The 15,347-nt window shown below is 57.6% G+C and overlaps 1 protein-coding gene across 18 annotated transcripts in view; it reads right to left on the minus strand.

The window, feature by feature from the left end:
* MCF2L (MCF.2 cell line derived transforming sequence like) overlaps nucleotides 1-15,347 on the minus strand; it is a 174,244-nt gene that overhangs the window by 28,871 nt on the left and 130,026 nt on the right. For all 18 annotated transcript variants that reach the window (XM_046664016.1, XM_046664013.1, XM_046664008.1 and 15 more), the window contains 2 exons: nucleotides 11,756-11,846; nucleotides 1,406-1,525 (listed from right to left, as the gene is read on the minus strand). In XM_046664016.1, the coding sequence (XP_046519972.1) occupies nucleotides 1,406-1,525; nucleotides 11,756-11,846 (211 nt within the window). The remainder of the gene's footprint in view (nucleotides 1-1,405; nucleotides 1,526-11,755; nucleotides 11,847-15,347) is intronic.

The following is a 15,347-nucleotide window of genomic DNA, read 5'->3' on the forward strand; positions in this document are numbered from 1 at the left end:
GAGGTTTAGCCCAAGCGTCACTCGATACCATGTCGTGTATCATTAAACACGGCGTCCGCTGAGGGTGGGGTTCTCCCGGCGGTTCTGTCTAGTGCTGAGGTCGGCACACAGTGCCGAACGTGGACATGAATACATTTTAACAGCAGCGCTCTTCCGTGACACTTTCTGAACCTCTAAAGAGTGATCCAAAATGGAATTGAAGACGCCGCCGTGGTTTCTGGGAAACCTGCTTTTGAGAACTCACTAACTGTGCCCGAGAGTGGTGTCTGCAGGCAGACCCAGCACTCACGACGGAGACCTGAGCCTCGTTTCCCGGGACAGCTACGTGGACAGAGCTGTTGCTAACGAGGTTTACTTGCCAAATTCACGGAAGAGACTGGGCACCCCGAGGTCACTCTCACAGGGGCCGTGACACGTGACTGACGGGGAGGTGGCTGTCCTGAGAGCTCGGGGGCCGGGGGGGCAGAGGCCTCACACACGCATCTGGCCATGTCAGTGTCGCCAACACGAACCTCCAGCCTGACGAGGGCGCCTGGTCTCCAGGGTTTGATCACTAATCATCTCGGAGAAACCAACAGCTGGAACTCAGGCTTCTTTGATGCACAAAGGCGGTGGGCATGGTTTTCCCCAAGACCCCGAAGCCTGTGGTTTAGGGCTGCCCAGCGGGACTTGTCCCCAGAGGCTCAGTGGCTCCTCACACCGGCCCGTGGACTGGCAGAGCGCCCGCCGTCCTGTGTATGGAGGAAGAGGTAGCGCGACCCCGCCGGGGTTCTTGTGTTTCCAAGAGCAATCTGGCTGGTACTGCTGCACAGGCAACGAGGCACCTGCAGCCAGCCCTATGGGGCTTCCTTGCAAAGGAGAACAAAAGAATTCCTGGGGAGCAAATGAGTCACGGGGCGCACTGCCTGCCGAGTCCACCCTGCCTACGGCCCTGCCTGCTGAGGCCCACCCAACCTGGCCTGCAGCTCAGGGTTCCTGAGGCAGGCCGGAGGGCACGTGCCCCCACTTCTTGGACCCCCTCGCCCCCAGGCCCTGGCAGAGCCGGCGTTCCTCACTAGGAGGCTGGCATGGCTCTCAGCCCGTTGGGCTCTCTTATTATTCAGCCTGACTCACTGTAAGAACATTCTGGGCTTGTGGGTCTGACGAAACACCTGCACTTTTATGGTGGGCCATCTGGGCAAGGCTGCGCTGTGCAGTGTGAATGTCAGTGTGGGTGGGGTGGGGGGGTGAGGCTCACACGGCTCCTGCCGCGTAAGAGGAAACACAATGTCCCACTGACTCGTCTGGGGCCGTGTTCACGCCCACCCACTGAGGCTGCCACCTTGAGAATTTCGATTGTTGTAGACGGGCCAGGAACGCAATTCAGTTCAGTGCTGCCTACGGAGCGAAAGCAAGGCATACTCACCGGTACCTTCATCTTAAAGTCATCTCTGTTGAATCTGAAAGCGAGGTCAGAGAGGGTCCTCTGGAAAAATCCCGTTGGGCGCAGGACAAGGACGCGCTGGAGGTTTGCTGGGAAGGACGCCTGTGAGAGAACAGAGGGCGGTGGCATCGCTGTGGCAGCTCGGAGGCCGAGCCTGGGCTCCACACCTGCAGTGGACGGCACGCTGCAGAGAGCGGGGGGCCAGCTCACTGGTCCAGGTGTTCTCAGCACGCCACCATCACACTAAGACAGAAATGGCCACAGACATGGGGCTGTGAGGGCATCCTCACCGCTTCTTAAAAGAAAAGGAAAAACATCACAGTGCTTGGTACAACCCTGTCAGCTGTTTATAAACTTAAAAGTGGAAAGCTTGTCACACTCGTCACTGAACTGTGTCCCGCAAGTTCTTAGGCTGAAGAGTCCAAACCCCCAGGGCCTCAGAACGCGATGGTGTTTGAGGTCTTTGCAGAGGTGGTCACGTTAAGACGAGGTCATCGGTGTGGCCCCTAACCCAGTGTGACTGGTGTCCCTATAAAAAGGGGACATTTGCAACAGACATGCACAGGGGAACGCCATGGGAAGATGGAGGCAGGTCGGCGTGATGCGTCTACAAGCCAGGGAACGCCCAGGGTCGCCAGCCACACCGGGAGCCGGGGGAGATGCTCCCTCAGAGCCTCCAGGAGGAGCCGACCCGCGACATCTCCATCTCGGACTTCCGCCTCCAGGACCGGGGGAGAGTTGGTTCCTGCCGTGTGGCTGCCCCGTCTGTGGAACGTTGTTACGACAGCCCCAGGAGCCAAGATACTTATCAGATAAAAACAAAGCCATAAGACGCGTTCCTGTAATCGCCTAAGACGAAGATAAAGACAGGCTTCCCCCAGCACGCGCCCACCCTGAGACACACGTACGTCAATATACTCGGTTACCAGCTCTGCTTACAAGGTGCGTAACCTCTGGCAAGTTACCTAACCTCTCCGTGCCTCAGTTTCCCTGTCTGTAAGACCAGGATAACACAGTGCCTTCCTGACCACAAACTTTTGAGGGTTAGTGACCTAACAACAGGCAGCGGTTAGCACCATGCTTGCACCATGCGCTCAGAAACGCGGCCCCACAGGTCTACTCCAGATGCCAGACAATTTCCAGAGGCTGAAATGCAGGGAGACCCTGTCACTAAAAAACGAAATTTGGAAGCAACTGAGTTGGTTTGCGGGTAACCAGGCTAAGTGCACCTGAGACACAGAAAAGAGGGGACCCAGCCCACAGCCTGAGGCGGACACGGCAGCAAGGAGTCGCCCAGGTACCTTGGCTGAAGGTCGTCCCTGGGCCACCCTTGAATAGCCAAGCTGGCCTCAGAAGGCCCAGCAGAAGCAGGCCCGGGGGGCACGGGTGGGGAGCCCCATCCCTCGTGGGGACAGCAGCTGTGGAGGGCAGCGTGGCTCCGCTGGCAGGAGGGAGCCGACTGCATCACAGCAGTGACTATGGGAATGCTGGGTCACACAAGTCCCCAGGTTCTCACAAACCTCTGGGACCAGAAAATAACTGGCTGGGACCTCGCTCGGGAACGGAAATGAACTTTTCAGTCCACGTGAGGCCCTGGTGGCAAGGCCTCGACCAAAAGCACGAAGCAGGGGCTGCCCGTCAGGCCACCCTGCTTCCCGGGAGGAATGGAAGGAAGGCCAGAGCGCGGCCACTCTCCCTGCACATCAACCAAGCGCCAGAGCCACGCCTGCCGTGGTGCTGCTGCCATCCCAGCGCGGGGCGCGAGGGCAGAGTTTGCTGAACAGCGAGAGGTCCTCTCGTGAGCGACTCCCTTAGGGGACCTCCCCTCTGCTCAGTGCAGCAGCCGCCTCCCCTCCCGGGAGGCCGTTCCCACGCAGCCGCGCTCTCTGCCAGCGGGTCTCACTCCAGCTCACAAGAATCCCGGAGGGCCGGTCACCCCAGACCTGGGCGCCCAGTGAGTGTCTGACTCAGTGGAGTATCCGAGGAGATGCGCACGCGCCACGACAGCCCTGCTCACGGCCCCACGGCCCTCGGTGGCACCGTGTCCCTGCAGCTTGTCCGCAGAACTGAAAGTGGGGTCGCGGCCTCACCCCCTTGGCCCCAAGGCCTGGATCTGCATCGAGCGAGTCCCCAGGGGCCTCTGATGCTGGATCCCACCTCAGTTTGAGAGCAAGTCCCTCTCGTAAGAAAAAAACAAAGAGAAAGCAAGGTGGCTGGCGTTGGCCGCTCTGGGTCCAGCCTTGGCCACGAGGCCCAGGTTAGCCCACCTCCCCGGGACCAGATGGCACAGGGTCACTGGGAACCAAACCCACAGCCGAGGCCTGAGCTTGCCACCATTGGGGCGACCAGCAGCCCAGTGCCTCGCCCCAGCCCAGCGACCCACGGCGCTCAGGCCACACGGGGCTCTCGTGGCCCTCCCTGTCTCTCACACCCCACAGCTGACCTCAAATTCCACCTGCTCTCCCTCCAGATTTCATCCAGAACCTCCGCACTCCTTCCCCACCCAGCTCTCCTGCACCGCTGCCCCTGGGCCTGCTCTCCAGGGCAGTGCCACCACGACCCTTTAAGACGCCAGCCGTGCCATGACACCCTCCTGCACAAAACCTTCCAGAGACTCCCCCGCGCCTGACACAAACCAGAGCCCTGACCACAGCCTGCGCAGCCTCCTGACCCCAGGCCGTCCCCTACGCGGCTCGCACACCCGTCGCTGCTTCCTCACTCAGACACCCGCCTGGCGCTTCAGACTGGGGAGGGCCGCTGGGAGCCGTGGCGGCGGCAGATCCCAAAGGAATCCCATCGTCACACCCAGCACCTGACAGGGCAAAGCCATGGGCGCCACGCCCCCAGGGCCATGCCCCCTAACCCCCAACTGTGGGTGGGCCACTCCAATCCTCTGCAGCGAGCGCTCAGCTTTTGACTCCCCAGCAGCCCCGTTCTCCTTCCTCTCTAACACGAAGGGCGTCTTCAGGCTGAACTGCATCGCCCCGTTCCCGCGGCCCTAACGCACGGCTCCATCTGCAGTCATCTTCCTGTCCACCCCACCCTCCTGCCCAGGGCCGGCCCTGCGTCTGAGCTGGAGCTCGCGCCCACCAGGCCATGCTGGACAGCTTCAACTCCTTCCTCCCTCGGATCTCGTCCCCACCAGCAAACACCCAGCCAGCGCCTTCCCGTCAGACATGCAGCTTCCATCCTGCTTCTTCACTTCTGGTTTGGGCCTCACGCCCCCCACAGAACCACACAACCCAAGGCCCCGACGGCCATCCTGCTGTGGCTCCAGCCCTTGGCCACCCGGAACTGGTGGGATGTCCCCCCACTGGAGAGGCACCTTTCTGTACCATGTGACGTCGCCGTCCGGGCCCCGCGCGCTGTTCTGACCTTCTCCAGCGGCTCCTTTCCCTCCTCCGCCCGCCCGTGCACCAGAACCCACGTGTGTGGACGTCCTGGGCTGCCTCATCAAGGTTTAAAACTGCCACCCACTCACTGGTGGCCTCCAAGCTGTGTCTCTGGCCTGGTCCCTCCCTAAGCTTCCACCTGAGGGCCCTCGACGCCTGCCAGGCACCTCCGTCGCCCTCCAGGAACCTTGAGGGCGGCGGCCCGGCTCAGTGACCACTGCCTCTGGCCTGGGCGTGAGGTACGCGCCCTCCCCGAAGGTCCTCCAACTGTCAGAGCCGTGGAGGACGGGGACCCGTGTCCTTGGTCGCAGCACTTCAGCTGCCTGCTGGGTGTCTGCGGCTGTGTGAGTGGGGAGGTGAGCCGAGGGCTGTCTGCCCAGCCGTGGCCTCCATACTCGCCCACCTTCACCCGCTGGACCCACAGCCGGGCCTGGGCAGGGTTATCTCAAGGTGGGTGGGCTCTCATGGGCCTCATTCAGCCCTGTGCTCTGTGCCCCACCACCACGGTCTACGCTCGGACACAGACGTCTCTGCGTCCCATGGGCAGCACACAGCACGACCGGGGAGATTTGACTGCTCAGCACCATAACAGGAGGGACTGTGAAATGAGCACCCAGTGAGCAGAGATATCTCTGTTATGCCCAAGAGGGACTGTGAAATGAGCACCCAGCGAGCAGAGATGTCTCTGTTATGCCCAGGAGGGACTGTGAAATGAGCACCCAGCGAGCAGAGATCTCTGCGTGATGCCCACTCCCACTTACACAGTTTGCCTCCGTTGAGTGGAAAGAAAACAACTCAGAAATGCGGCTGAAAGACGGAGGCCTGAGGGCAGGTTCTGGGTCACCTACCAACGAGAGGACTGTGTCACCACCATCTGTGAGACTGGCCGCCGCTATTTAAGGAAAACGTCCTTACGGAAGTCTCTCCGGAGGTGACGAGGCGTCATGCTTTTCTAAACTTCAGTGCAGTTTCATCGCCCTCAGCGACACCTCAGGCAGACGTGCCCCGTCAGGACGAGTTTCAACTTAGACAACAGAACTGTGCCGCTCGTCCCTCGGTGACCTCGCTGAGATGCGGTCAGCGCAGGCGGCAAGAGGACGGCCTGGCAGCGGGACCCCGCCCTCCGGGGGACGACCACCTGCTGCGCCCACGGCTGGGGTGACTGTCAGCATGGAAACAGCTCATCCTCGTCCTCGGCTTTGCGTTAGTCTTTCTGTTTCTTTACACTATTGAATCTTTACATTAAAGACGGTAATCGTAAGATTCCAGCCAAGCAGGAAGCCTTTAAGGACACACACGAATGTGTATTCTGCAGACACACGACAGCAAATTACATCTTCTCTGGGTTGGAGTCAACTGTGTGTACTAAAAGCTGAAGAAAATTCCAGAATAAAACCTCCATTTTAAAAATAGAGGTAACTAGATGGGAGATTTGTGTGAAAGCTATAAAATAACGTCTTTTTGTAACTCAATAATCATGCACAGTCGGCCCCGCTTATCCACGGGAAATACACTCCAACCCCCAGTGCACGCCTGAGACCACAGACAGCACCGAGCCCTGCATATACTATGTTGTTTCTTCTACATACACGCCTATGACAAAGTTTAACTGATAAATTAGGCACAGTAAGGGATTAACAATAAATAATAATAAAATAGAACAATTATAACAATGTACTATAACAAACATTACTGTAGATCTTAGCAACCTGAGAATATGATTTATACGATTTTGTTCTTTCCTTATTAAGTAGAGAACTTCCACCTTTTCATTTAAGGGAAGTACTTTACGGCCTCTCTTTGGCGTATTCGAGTTGCCAGAATCACAACTCTTGTGCTTTGGGGCCGTTATTAAGTAAAATAGGGGTGATCTGAACACAAGCACTGCAGTACCCGACAGTCGATCCGATAACTGAGACGGCTGCTAAGTGGCTCACGGGCGGGTAGCATACACAGCAAGGATACGCTGGACACAGGGATGGTTCATGTCCAGCGAGGGATGGAGCAGGACGGCACGAGGTTTCATAACACGACTCAGAATGGCGTGCGATTTAAAACTCACGAGTCCTTTATTTCTGAAATTTTCTATTTAATATTTTTGGGCTGCAGCTGACCACGGGTAATGGACCGTGGCACGTGAAGCCATGGATGGGGGGGGTACTGTAATCATAGAACGATTAGAAGGTTTCTAGGTAATACGAAAGCAATACTGGTTATTCCCTGGGGCCGACCTTGACTGACTTAGGAACACATACATGACGGGATGGCCATACAAATGTAGTTTGGAGACAGAAAAAGAGCAGTCAACCAGCTTCCGAATTTATATTCTTAGAGACTCACAAGCTGAAAAGGCCCCTCACATGTTTCCACCCAGCTAAAGCCAGTGGACAGTTAGGACCTGTGGACCCTGCGGCTTTGGGGGGCCCTCTTTGAAAAGCCTCCCCAAGTTCAGGCAACTTTCTTAAGTTCTGCTCAATGTCCACCCCGTCTGACCCTGCACACTTACTCTACGAAACGGAGCAGCTGAAGCCTGACCACTTACGCTTGTCCGACAGTAGACAGAATGCAGACACAGATTGTGTAATAAACACAAGTTCGAAGGTTTGTGTCTCAGTGTTCAGAGATAACCTGAAGCAGAGCCTGCTGACGGTGAGCAGAGGCCTCGGCTGCAGGGCTGCCCCGGGAGGTGTGGACGGGGCACGGAGGAGCGGGCAGTGGAGGCCACCCCGCAGTAAACACTGTGGAGGCCACTGCGATCGCCATCAGGGAAAAGACATTCTAGTGAAAATAAGCAGGAGGGGCACAATCTTGGAGTGAAGGGCAGTCACTAAACCGAATACTCCTTATGCTACAAATCGGCACTGCCTGCCCTTCCTTCTGGAACATTCTGCGTGTGCTGGGACCTGTGGTGTGGGGAAGGAGCTCAGCCTTGGAGACGGATCCCACTCCAGGTGACCTCGTCCCTTGACTGCCGAGGATGTGGCACGTGTTCACGGTGCAGCCCCCACCCCTCCACTGAGGCGCACCCAGCACAGTTTGTGCGGCCGCCCAGCCAATAAGCAAACTCGTTCCGAGAGGGCCCAGCTCCCCGACAGTCAGGCTGGGCCTCCCGAGGAGCAACGGCAGGGCGTCATCCACGCCAGCTCCCGGCCCTCGGTGAGGGCAGTGCCAGCACGTGACCCCTCCCTTGGGGTCCACCCCTGTGCTCCACTGCTGCACCCTTAGGCCCCTTGGAGGAGCCGTGCCGGCGGCCTCCCGCCTTCACTGACAAGTGCCGAGGGGCATGGTCATCACCTCCTCTCTGCCAGGACAAATCCTCCTTCCCCTTCCCACTCTCATCAGGTGTCACCTCTGCCAGGAAGCCCTCCTGGCACTCACACTGTCCCCTCTTCACCTCCACCTGTGCTTAGACCTCTAGTAAGCGGCACATAGTAGGAACTCAAGCTCCCTGTTTAACACAGCATCATTTTGCTACATGTGAAACATTGGATGACCTAAAAGCCCTGGGTCCCTCAGGCACTTCATTCTTACGAGTTCCCCAAATGCTGACACACGCTCAAGCACGCACACACATGCATGTGTGAACACCCATGCACACACACCCACGCATGCTCACTCACGCACACACATGCTCAGGCACACACACACTTGCACACACGGTGCAGTGCAAGTGGGTTCAAGGGTGGGATGGAATCCTAGAAGAGTATACTTGGATGTTTTACAAAACACACGTCACTGAGGACAGTCCAAACTTGGAACCACCTGCTGGACCAAGAGAGACGTCTGGATTGTCAGCTTCAGGTCCCATTGTCTCTACCTTCAGCCACCAGCTGCAACCGCGAACTGAGAGGCGAGCGAGAATTGCCCCATCGCCCCCTCAGAGCTGGTGCAGGCCCTGTTCTCGAGGAGGCACAGTGGGTCTGATTTTAGCAACTCTGGACTTTGGCTCCCCCAGTGTCTTACTTTTCTATTCCAAGCCCAGCTGAAGTCATCCAAAGAAGAAAAAGAACCCCAAGTTTGGGAAAGCTCCACTCACGAGACAGCAAACGTGGTGGCTGAAAATAGCCCCGGTCACAGTGCCTTGTCACGTCAGCGCGAGTGCACTGGGAGACCAGCAGAGCCCCAGCCCGCACACTCGATTTCGAGCCCCTGCAGCAAACTGGCCAGGCGCTCTGGTGGACTCGTCTATGCTGGGGGCCAGGGCCTGTGCGGACTCCTTCCCAGGGCTCTGGTCTGGCTGGCGCCAGGTAGGGTTTTCCCAAAGCCCCAAGGATGAACGTGCGGGCCAGTGACACTGCTCCAGGCTCACAGCCCCAGGGACGGCACCCATGGGCTGGCTCTGCCCCCGCCCAGCTCCCCTGCACTGGGGACAGCTGTCCAGCTCAGTCTCCCACCTCCCGTGCCCCGCAGAACCATGGTGGCCATCAGACCCCGCATCCTGGCTCAGAGACGGACGGGAGCACAAGAAAGCCAGAGGGCCTGGCTCTCAGCACCCTGACCTCCCCACGACCTGCACGGTCTCAGGCGCCCTGTGCGTCTGCCGGTGTCTCTGGCTGTAACCCTGTGGCAGTGTTCTGTCGACCGTCTGCCCCGCCTGGCTGTGCGCCTCCCACCCGTTCCCTCCTCACACCCCCAGCGCCTCGTACTGAGCCAGGCACGTGCGGCATCTCAATAAATGGGTCAAATATACGAATAGTATCATTGGCATTAATAGGTCAGTAAATCCTCATAGCAAAAAGCTGGAGTTCAAAGAGAATCTGCGACAACTCTGCTCAAAAAATGCTAACTTCTGGGATTTCCAAACCAGTACTGGGGAACCCCAAAACTTATAGGAAAAAGGAGAGAAAAAACACCTCTACCATGAGAGTGTAAGAATCAGTGCAAACATGAAAACTCAGACACCAACTGTTCAGTGATGATTTTCACAAAACAGAGTTTGAAAGATGAGCCAGGTGGCTTCAGAATTCACCTGAGATAAACTCGATGCTGAGTGAAACCACGTTTATACTCGGCTCTCGAGAACTGGACTCCCACAGCACGGGCAGGTTTGCCCCTGCTATGCTGCTGTCTTGTCGGAGATCTCACAGGATCACCTCAGTTTAAAAACAGTTTATCTGGGGGCCAGTCTGGGGGCACAATGGTTGAGTTCTCGTGTTCCATTTCAGTGGCCTGGGTTTCGTGGGTCTGGATCCTGGGCACAGACCTATGTACCACTCATTGGGCCATGCTGTAGTAGCATTCCACACACAAAATAGAGGAAGGTTGGCACAGATGTTAGCTCAGGGCCAATCTTCCTCACCAAAAAAAAAAAAAATTGGGGGCTGGCCCAGTGGCACAGTGGTTAAGTGTGCATGTTCCACTTTGGTGGCCTGGGTTTTGCCAGTTCCGATCCTATACACTGCTCATTGGGCCATGCTGTGGCAGGCGTCCCACATATAAAGTGGAGGAAGATGGGCACAGATGTTAGCTCAGGGCCAGTCTTCCTCAGCAAAAAGAGGAGCATTGGCAGCAAATAGCTTAGGGCTAATCGTCCTCAAAAAAAAAAAAATTAAAATGATGAAATGGACATATTGGTTCTTAACCGGTGATGGCCTATCAAAAATACTTTGTAAGTTTCCGAGGATTTTAAAACAAAGGAAAGCTGATTAAATAATACCACCACTTCTTTTGAAACCTTTCGAAGTGCTGGGATTTGTCTCAGATCGTGGATGGGGTAGGAAGTGTCTGCCGGGTGGGGACAGGGAGCGGGCGGTGCAGGGAGAGGGTTGATCAGAAAGACAAAGGCAGACCAGCAGTCCAGGGACAGGGGCACCAAGATGGTGTGGGCGCTAAGAGTGGATCTGGAGGCCTTAGCTGCGGGTAGGACGAAGTGCCCAGGCCGTCGCAGGGGAGGAGCCGAGCCTTCACTCCTCCCAGGACCCCGGACAGCAGCCTCTCGGGGGCCAGGGACCAAAGAGCTCGAACCCAAGACCAGAACAGGAGGTCGGGGGGCTTACCCCACTGGGGTTAGGTTTTAAGGAACCTTGGGAGCAGCAAGGTGGTCACAGCTGGGACCCCGGCCGCAGTCGCTCTGGGCTGCCAGCTTGCAGACAGTCAAACGTGGGTCCTTGGGCTGCGGGGAGCGAGTGGGTGGAACTCAGCTTGGTGAGAAAGCTCGACTTGGAGCTCAGGGGGTGGGGGGAGGGTGGAAGCTCCCGACAAAAATAAAATTCAAGGTTTTCTGCTGACTTAACGCTTCCCTCTTCACTGATTACTGCAGGCTAAAAAAACCAGACCAGCTGCTCTTCTCCACGGAGGGCAGCTCCACGGATGGACAGACAGACCCTCAGCACGGAGGGACGCTGAACATGGGAATGGGGCCCCAGAGCAGGCTCAGGCATCGGACGGAGCCACAAAACTGAAGAACCAGTAGCCCATTTGGAAAGGAGGAAGCCACTTAGAAAAAGCTACTCAGTACAATCTCAAATGACTAGTCTGAAGATTCTGTGCAACACACTCAACACCATGCTTACTCGGGACTCTGCTCCGTTTAAGAAAGAACACACAGTGAAACCCTGAGCACGTCACACCCTCAGTGGTCAGAAATAAACCAGCCAGTGAAACTGTTTGCAAATCCTAACAGGCCCCTAAGAGTTAACCCATTTGAGAACACACACGCATGCACACGTTTGCACACATGCACGTGCACACACAAGCCCTGGCAACTCGAGGGGCCCAAGATGGTGTGGGACCCCAGGTGTCCCCTGGCCCCACCTCAGGCCACCTCGGGCTGGTGCTCCGAGCTGGCAGCTCACCACAGCTCTGCCCCCCACTGTGAAGCATGCACCAGCCAGAACCCAAACTGCCACCCAGGCAGGCGAGTCACCAGAGAGAAACGCTGCTGTCACCCAGCCAGGAGAAGAGTAGGCGGGAGTGTCACTCACCCCAGCCCGACACTTACTGCTATTCGCAGGACTGATGCCTTCACCGAGGTCCATTTGTCCTGCCTTCGGTCTATGACCAGGATGAACCCAATGCCAGCATCTTGTAAGCTGAAACGAGGAGAGAGAGCTGCAGTTAGTGGGGGCAGCAGCAGCAATGTCTAAGGAACCTTATAATGAAGCGATTCTTCCTGGAATCCTCATGCCACTTCGGCCTGCAAGGCGAGATGCATGCCCAGGAAGTGTCTGAGCAGACTGCAGCATCTCCAGGAGCCTCATCCGGGCAATTTCCAGAACTCGCTCGCATCTAAAGACAGACAGATCTTTTCTGTGTGTGGCTTATTTCCTAGACAAACACCAACTGTCTCACAACGCAAAGATCCAGGCAGAACCCATCCCTCCCGGACTCAGTCAACTCATGTTCCACAGTGAGAGCCGAGTCACTTTCCTTTCCTGGTTGACCAGCTGGTTAAGCCCTCCAAACACATTTTATGACCCAAAAGTCACGTTAGTCCTAGCCATGCTTCTCATTCACGTTATAAAATCACTCCTGATGGCACTGCCACAACTTTGGGAGAAAATTCCCGAGTTGTCCGAAGGCTCACAAGCATCTGTCAGAAACAGGAGACAAGGCCTGGCTCCTTGCAACAGCAACATTGGTTTTAAAGATGACACTTGGTCGCTGTGCGAGGATACCCTGCGTCCTGGCTCAGCCTGATGCAGAGCCTGAGTCACAGCACAGAAACGAGGAGGCCGCTTCCACTGGGTACTGTCACAGCGAGCCAATAGTGTGACGCCAGCAGCTGCTGCCACCCGCCAATCCCGGCACGGGCGGATGAGAGGCAGGCCGGCACTGACGTGACTCGCTCACGTGCGAGTCTCTGAACACAACTAAGGGAGCCGCTTCTGGGTTTAAACGAAAATCACAGTCACACGGAAGATACACAAATTATGCGGCCTCTGAGAGGACTCTGATAAAGCCAGAGCTGGAACCACCAAAATCCTTTCTGACCCGCAGATGTGATGATGGTGAGGGGACTCACAAGATGCACGTGTGTGTGGGTGTGGGCCGTCGGCCCTGTGCTCTCATGCTCTTTCGATGACGGACTACCAGTTCACAGTAATCCGGCTTCATAACAGCAAGGGACTTCGCAGCAAACACACAGATAAACACCAGCTCTCGTTGCAAACAGCCTTTCTGCTGTTGACGCCAGAGCCCACATGAGACGCACAGCGAGAGGTCAAGGGTTCTGCTTCACCGCTGTGCAGGCCCCGCAGGCAGAGCCGCCTTCTGGGCAGGCTCAGTTCTCGTGGAGGAAGGGCCTTCTGTTTGTGTGTCACTTGAGTTTCAGTGCCAGGAACCCGGGGTTCACAGCCGTCCTGCTCCTCGTGACACCCCAGTACTTAGTGCTCCCCACAGACTGCAGGCCAACCCACCCGGTCCAGTTGCGCAGGTCAGTGAGGGAGCTGAGATGGTGGGAGCCCTGGCCCCGGCTCCATCCCAGGCCGGCTGCCGGGGAGCCCAGGGCCCTGTCCGTGGTGGGCATGTACTTTCTTTGAGGTGGCCCAAAGCAGGTCCTTCCTGGGGTCAGTGTAGCCCCAGCCGCCAGGGTGGGGTGAGTCCAAACCTGCCATCCCAGCCTCAGCCTGTGAACCGGGCTCAGCCACCGACCGAGGCCTGGACGGGAGGAGGCAGCGTCTCGGGCAGCAGCCTGAGCTGTCCATGCACAGGTGCTCTGCCGAGATCGCCCTGCCCAACCGCACGCTCCCTTTTGAGAGGTATAGGTCACAGGCTGCTCCCTGACGATGCCAGCCACGCACGGCTTCTCTGGTCTGTCTGTGCCCTCGGAAGCACTGGGGCCGGGCCAGCTTGACGGGCAGGGCTCCCCGTCCTCCCCACCTCCCTCCACCTCACAGGTGGGCGTCCGGGCTGGGGAGCCGGCCCAGGGCTGAGACTCAGTCACCTGGGATCTCTTGTCCCAAAGTGGAGAGAAGAGGCCCAGACACACTTGCGCTTGCCGAGCACATCACCCCTGACCTGCAGTACCAGTCAAGCGCTCCCAGAGCAGGGACCCGGGACGTGCTCCCCACCACCCATCCGTGAGGAGAGGCCCTGCTGAGGGTGTGTGCCACGCGTCGAGGGGACACTGGCCCTGCACCGCAGCTGCCCCCGGCTACACGGGCAGGGCTCTTGGCCACTTGAGGTGGCGCCTGGACTGCTGACTCAGCCAGGAATCATCAGGGCAACCAGACAGCGCCCACCTCTTGGGCTGCCGGGAGAGGCGAGCGAGCCAGCCGCTGGGCCCCACCACGTGCTCTGTGACGGGGACCCTCACTGTGGCTGCAGTGTCCCCCTTCTCGGAACGACAATTCTCCTCTTTCCCGGAACAAGGCGTTGACCGCGGGGCAACTGCCGGCTCAGCCTCCAGCTCTGTCGTCCGGCGGTGGGGCGTTCCTTGTCCACAATGGGCCTCAGAATGTCACACCTGGTCTGAGCTTCTGAGCCCAGAAAACTCCCTTCTGTGGCCAAATCAAGCCAGTTTTCACCATGGAGCCCACCAGGCTGCTGTGGGCTGATCCGCGGCCCTCAGCACTGTCCTCCTGTTCGTGCAACACCAGGGCGCAGCAGGACAGCACTGCCATCATGGGCACGACGCGCCAGGGCCTCCCGCCCACTCAGCCTGGGGCACGGCCACGGCTTTCCCACGTCCCCCCAACTCCTGTTCCCTTACGTTTGAAGTACTGTGTGTAAAAACGTTCCACAGCACACAAGTCCTATGCTACGGCTGTGATCAGACACCAGCATCCCAAATGGGGTGATAGGAGTGAACATGATGAGAAAGCAAAGTCACCAAGGACACGAAATATATATTTTTTTTTCCTGAGGAAGATTGGCCCTGAGCTAATATCTGTGCCCATCTTCCTCTGTTTTGTATGGGGGATGCCACCACAGCATGGCTGGATGAGCAGTGCTAGGTCCATGCCCGGGATCCAAACCCACAAACCCCAGGCCACCAAAGCCAAATGTAGGAACTTAACCACTAGGCCACCAGGCCAGCCCCAAGGATGCGATATTTTTCAATTAAAATGACAGGTGACATGTGAGGAATCACCGGTGAGTTTCCTTGAGGCACAAACACGTGCCCCAGAAGGGGGGCTTCTCAGCGAGGACACAGTCCCGGGGCAGGTGGCAAGCCTCGTCTCTGAAGCCACCACGTCCCACGGCAGTAAGACGGCTTTGTGCTCATCTCCCGCCGACCCGCACGGCTCATGGTCGGGACAGCGAGTGGGAGGGGCGGCGGGAGCTCAGTCACAGCTCCCCTTCACCCCCGGGCAGGCCCGGACCCTCCTGGGAGGAGGCACTTCTTGGTCTTCGGGGTTCAGGCACTGCGCTAAAAGCTCGACAGCTATTCTTGCTTTAATTCTCACGATGACCCCATGAGGCGGGACTGCTCTCTCCAGCCCAGGGAAGAGGGACGGGCACAGACAGGTTAGGTCGTTCGCCCAAAGTCACACAGCAGGTAGCCCCACCATCTGGCTTGGAGTCCTTGCTCCCTGCTGCCTGTAAGCCACCTCCCAGGCCTAGTCCACCCCGGAATAAAGTGCCCCCCC

The sequence above is a fragment of the Equus quagga genome, chromosome 6, assembly GCF_021613505.1.
Source record: "Equus quagga isolate Etosha38 chromosome 6, UCLA_HA_Equagga_1.0, whole genome shotgun sequence".
Lineage (NCBI taxonomy): Eukaryota > Metazoa > Chordata > Mammalia > Perissodactyla > Equidae > Equus > Equus quagga.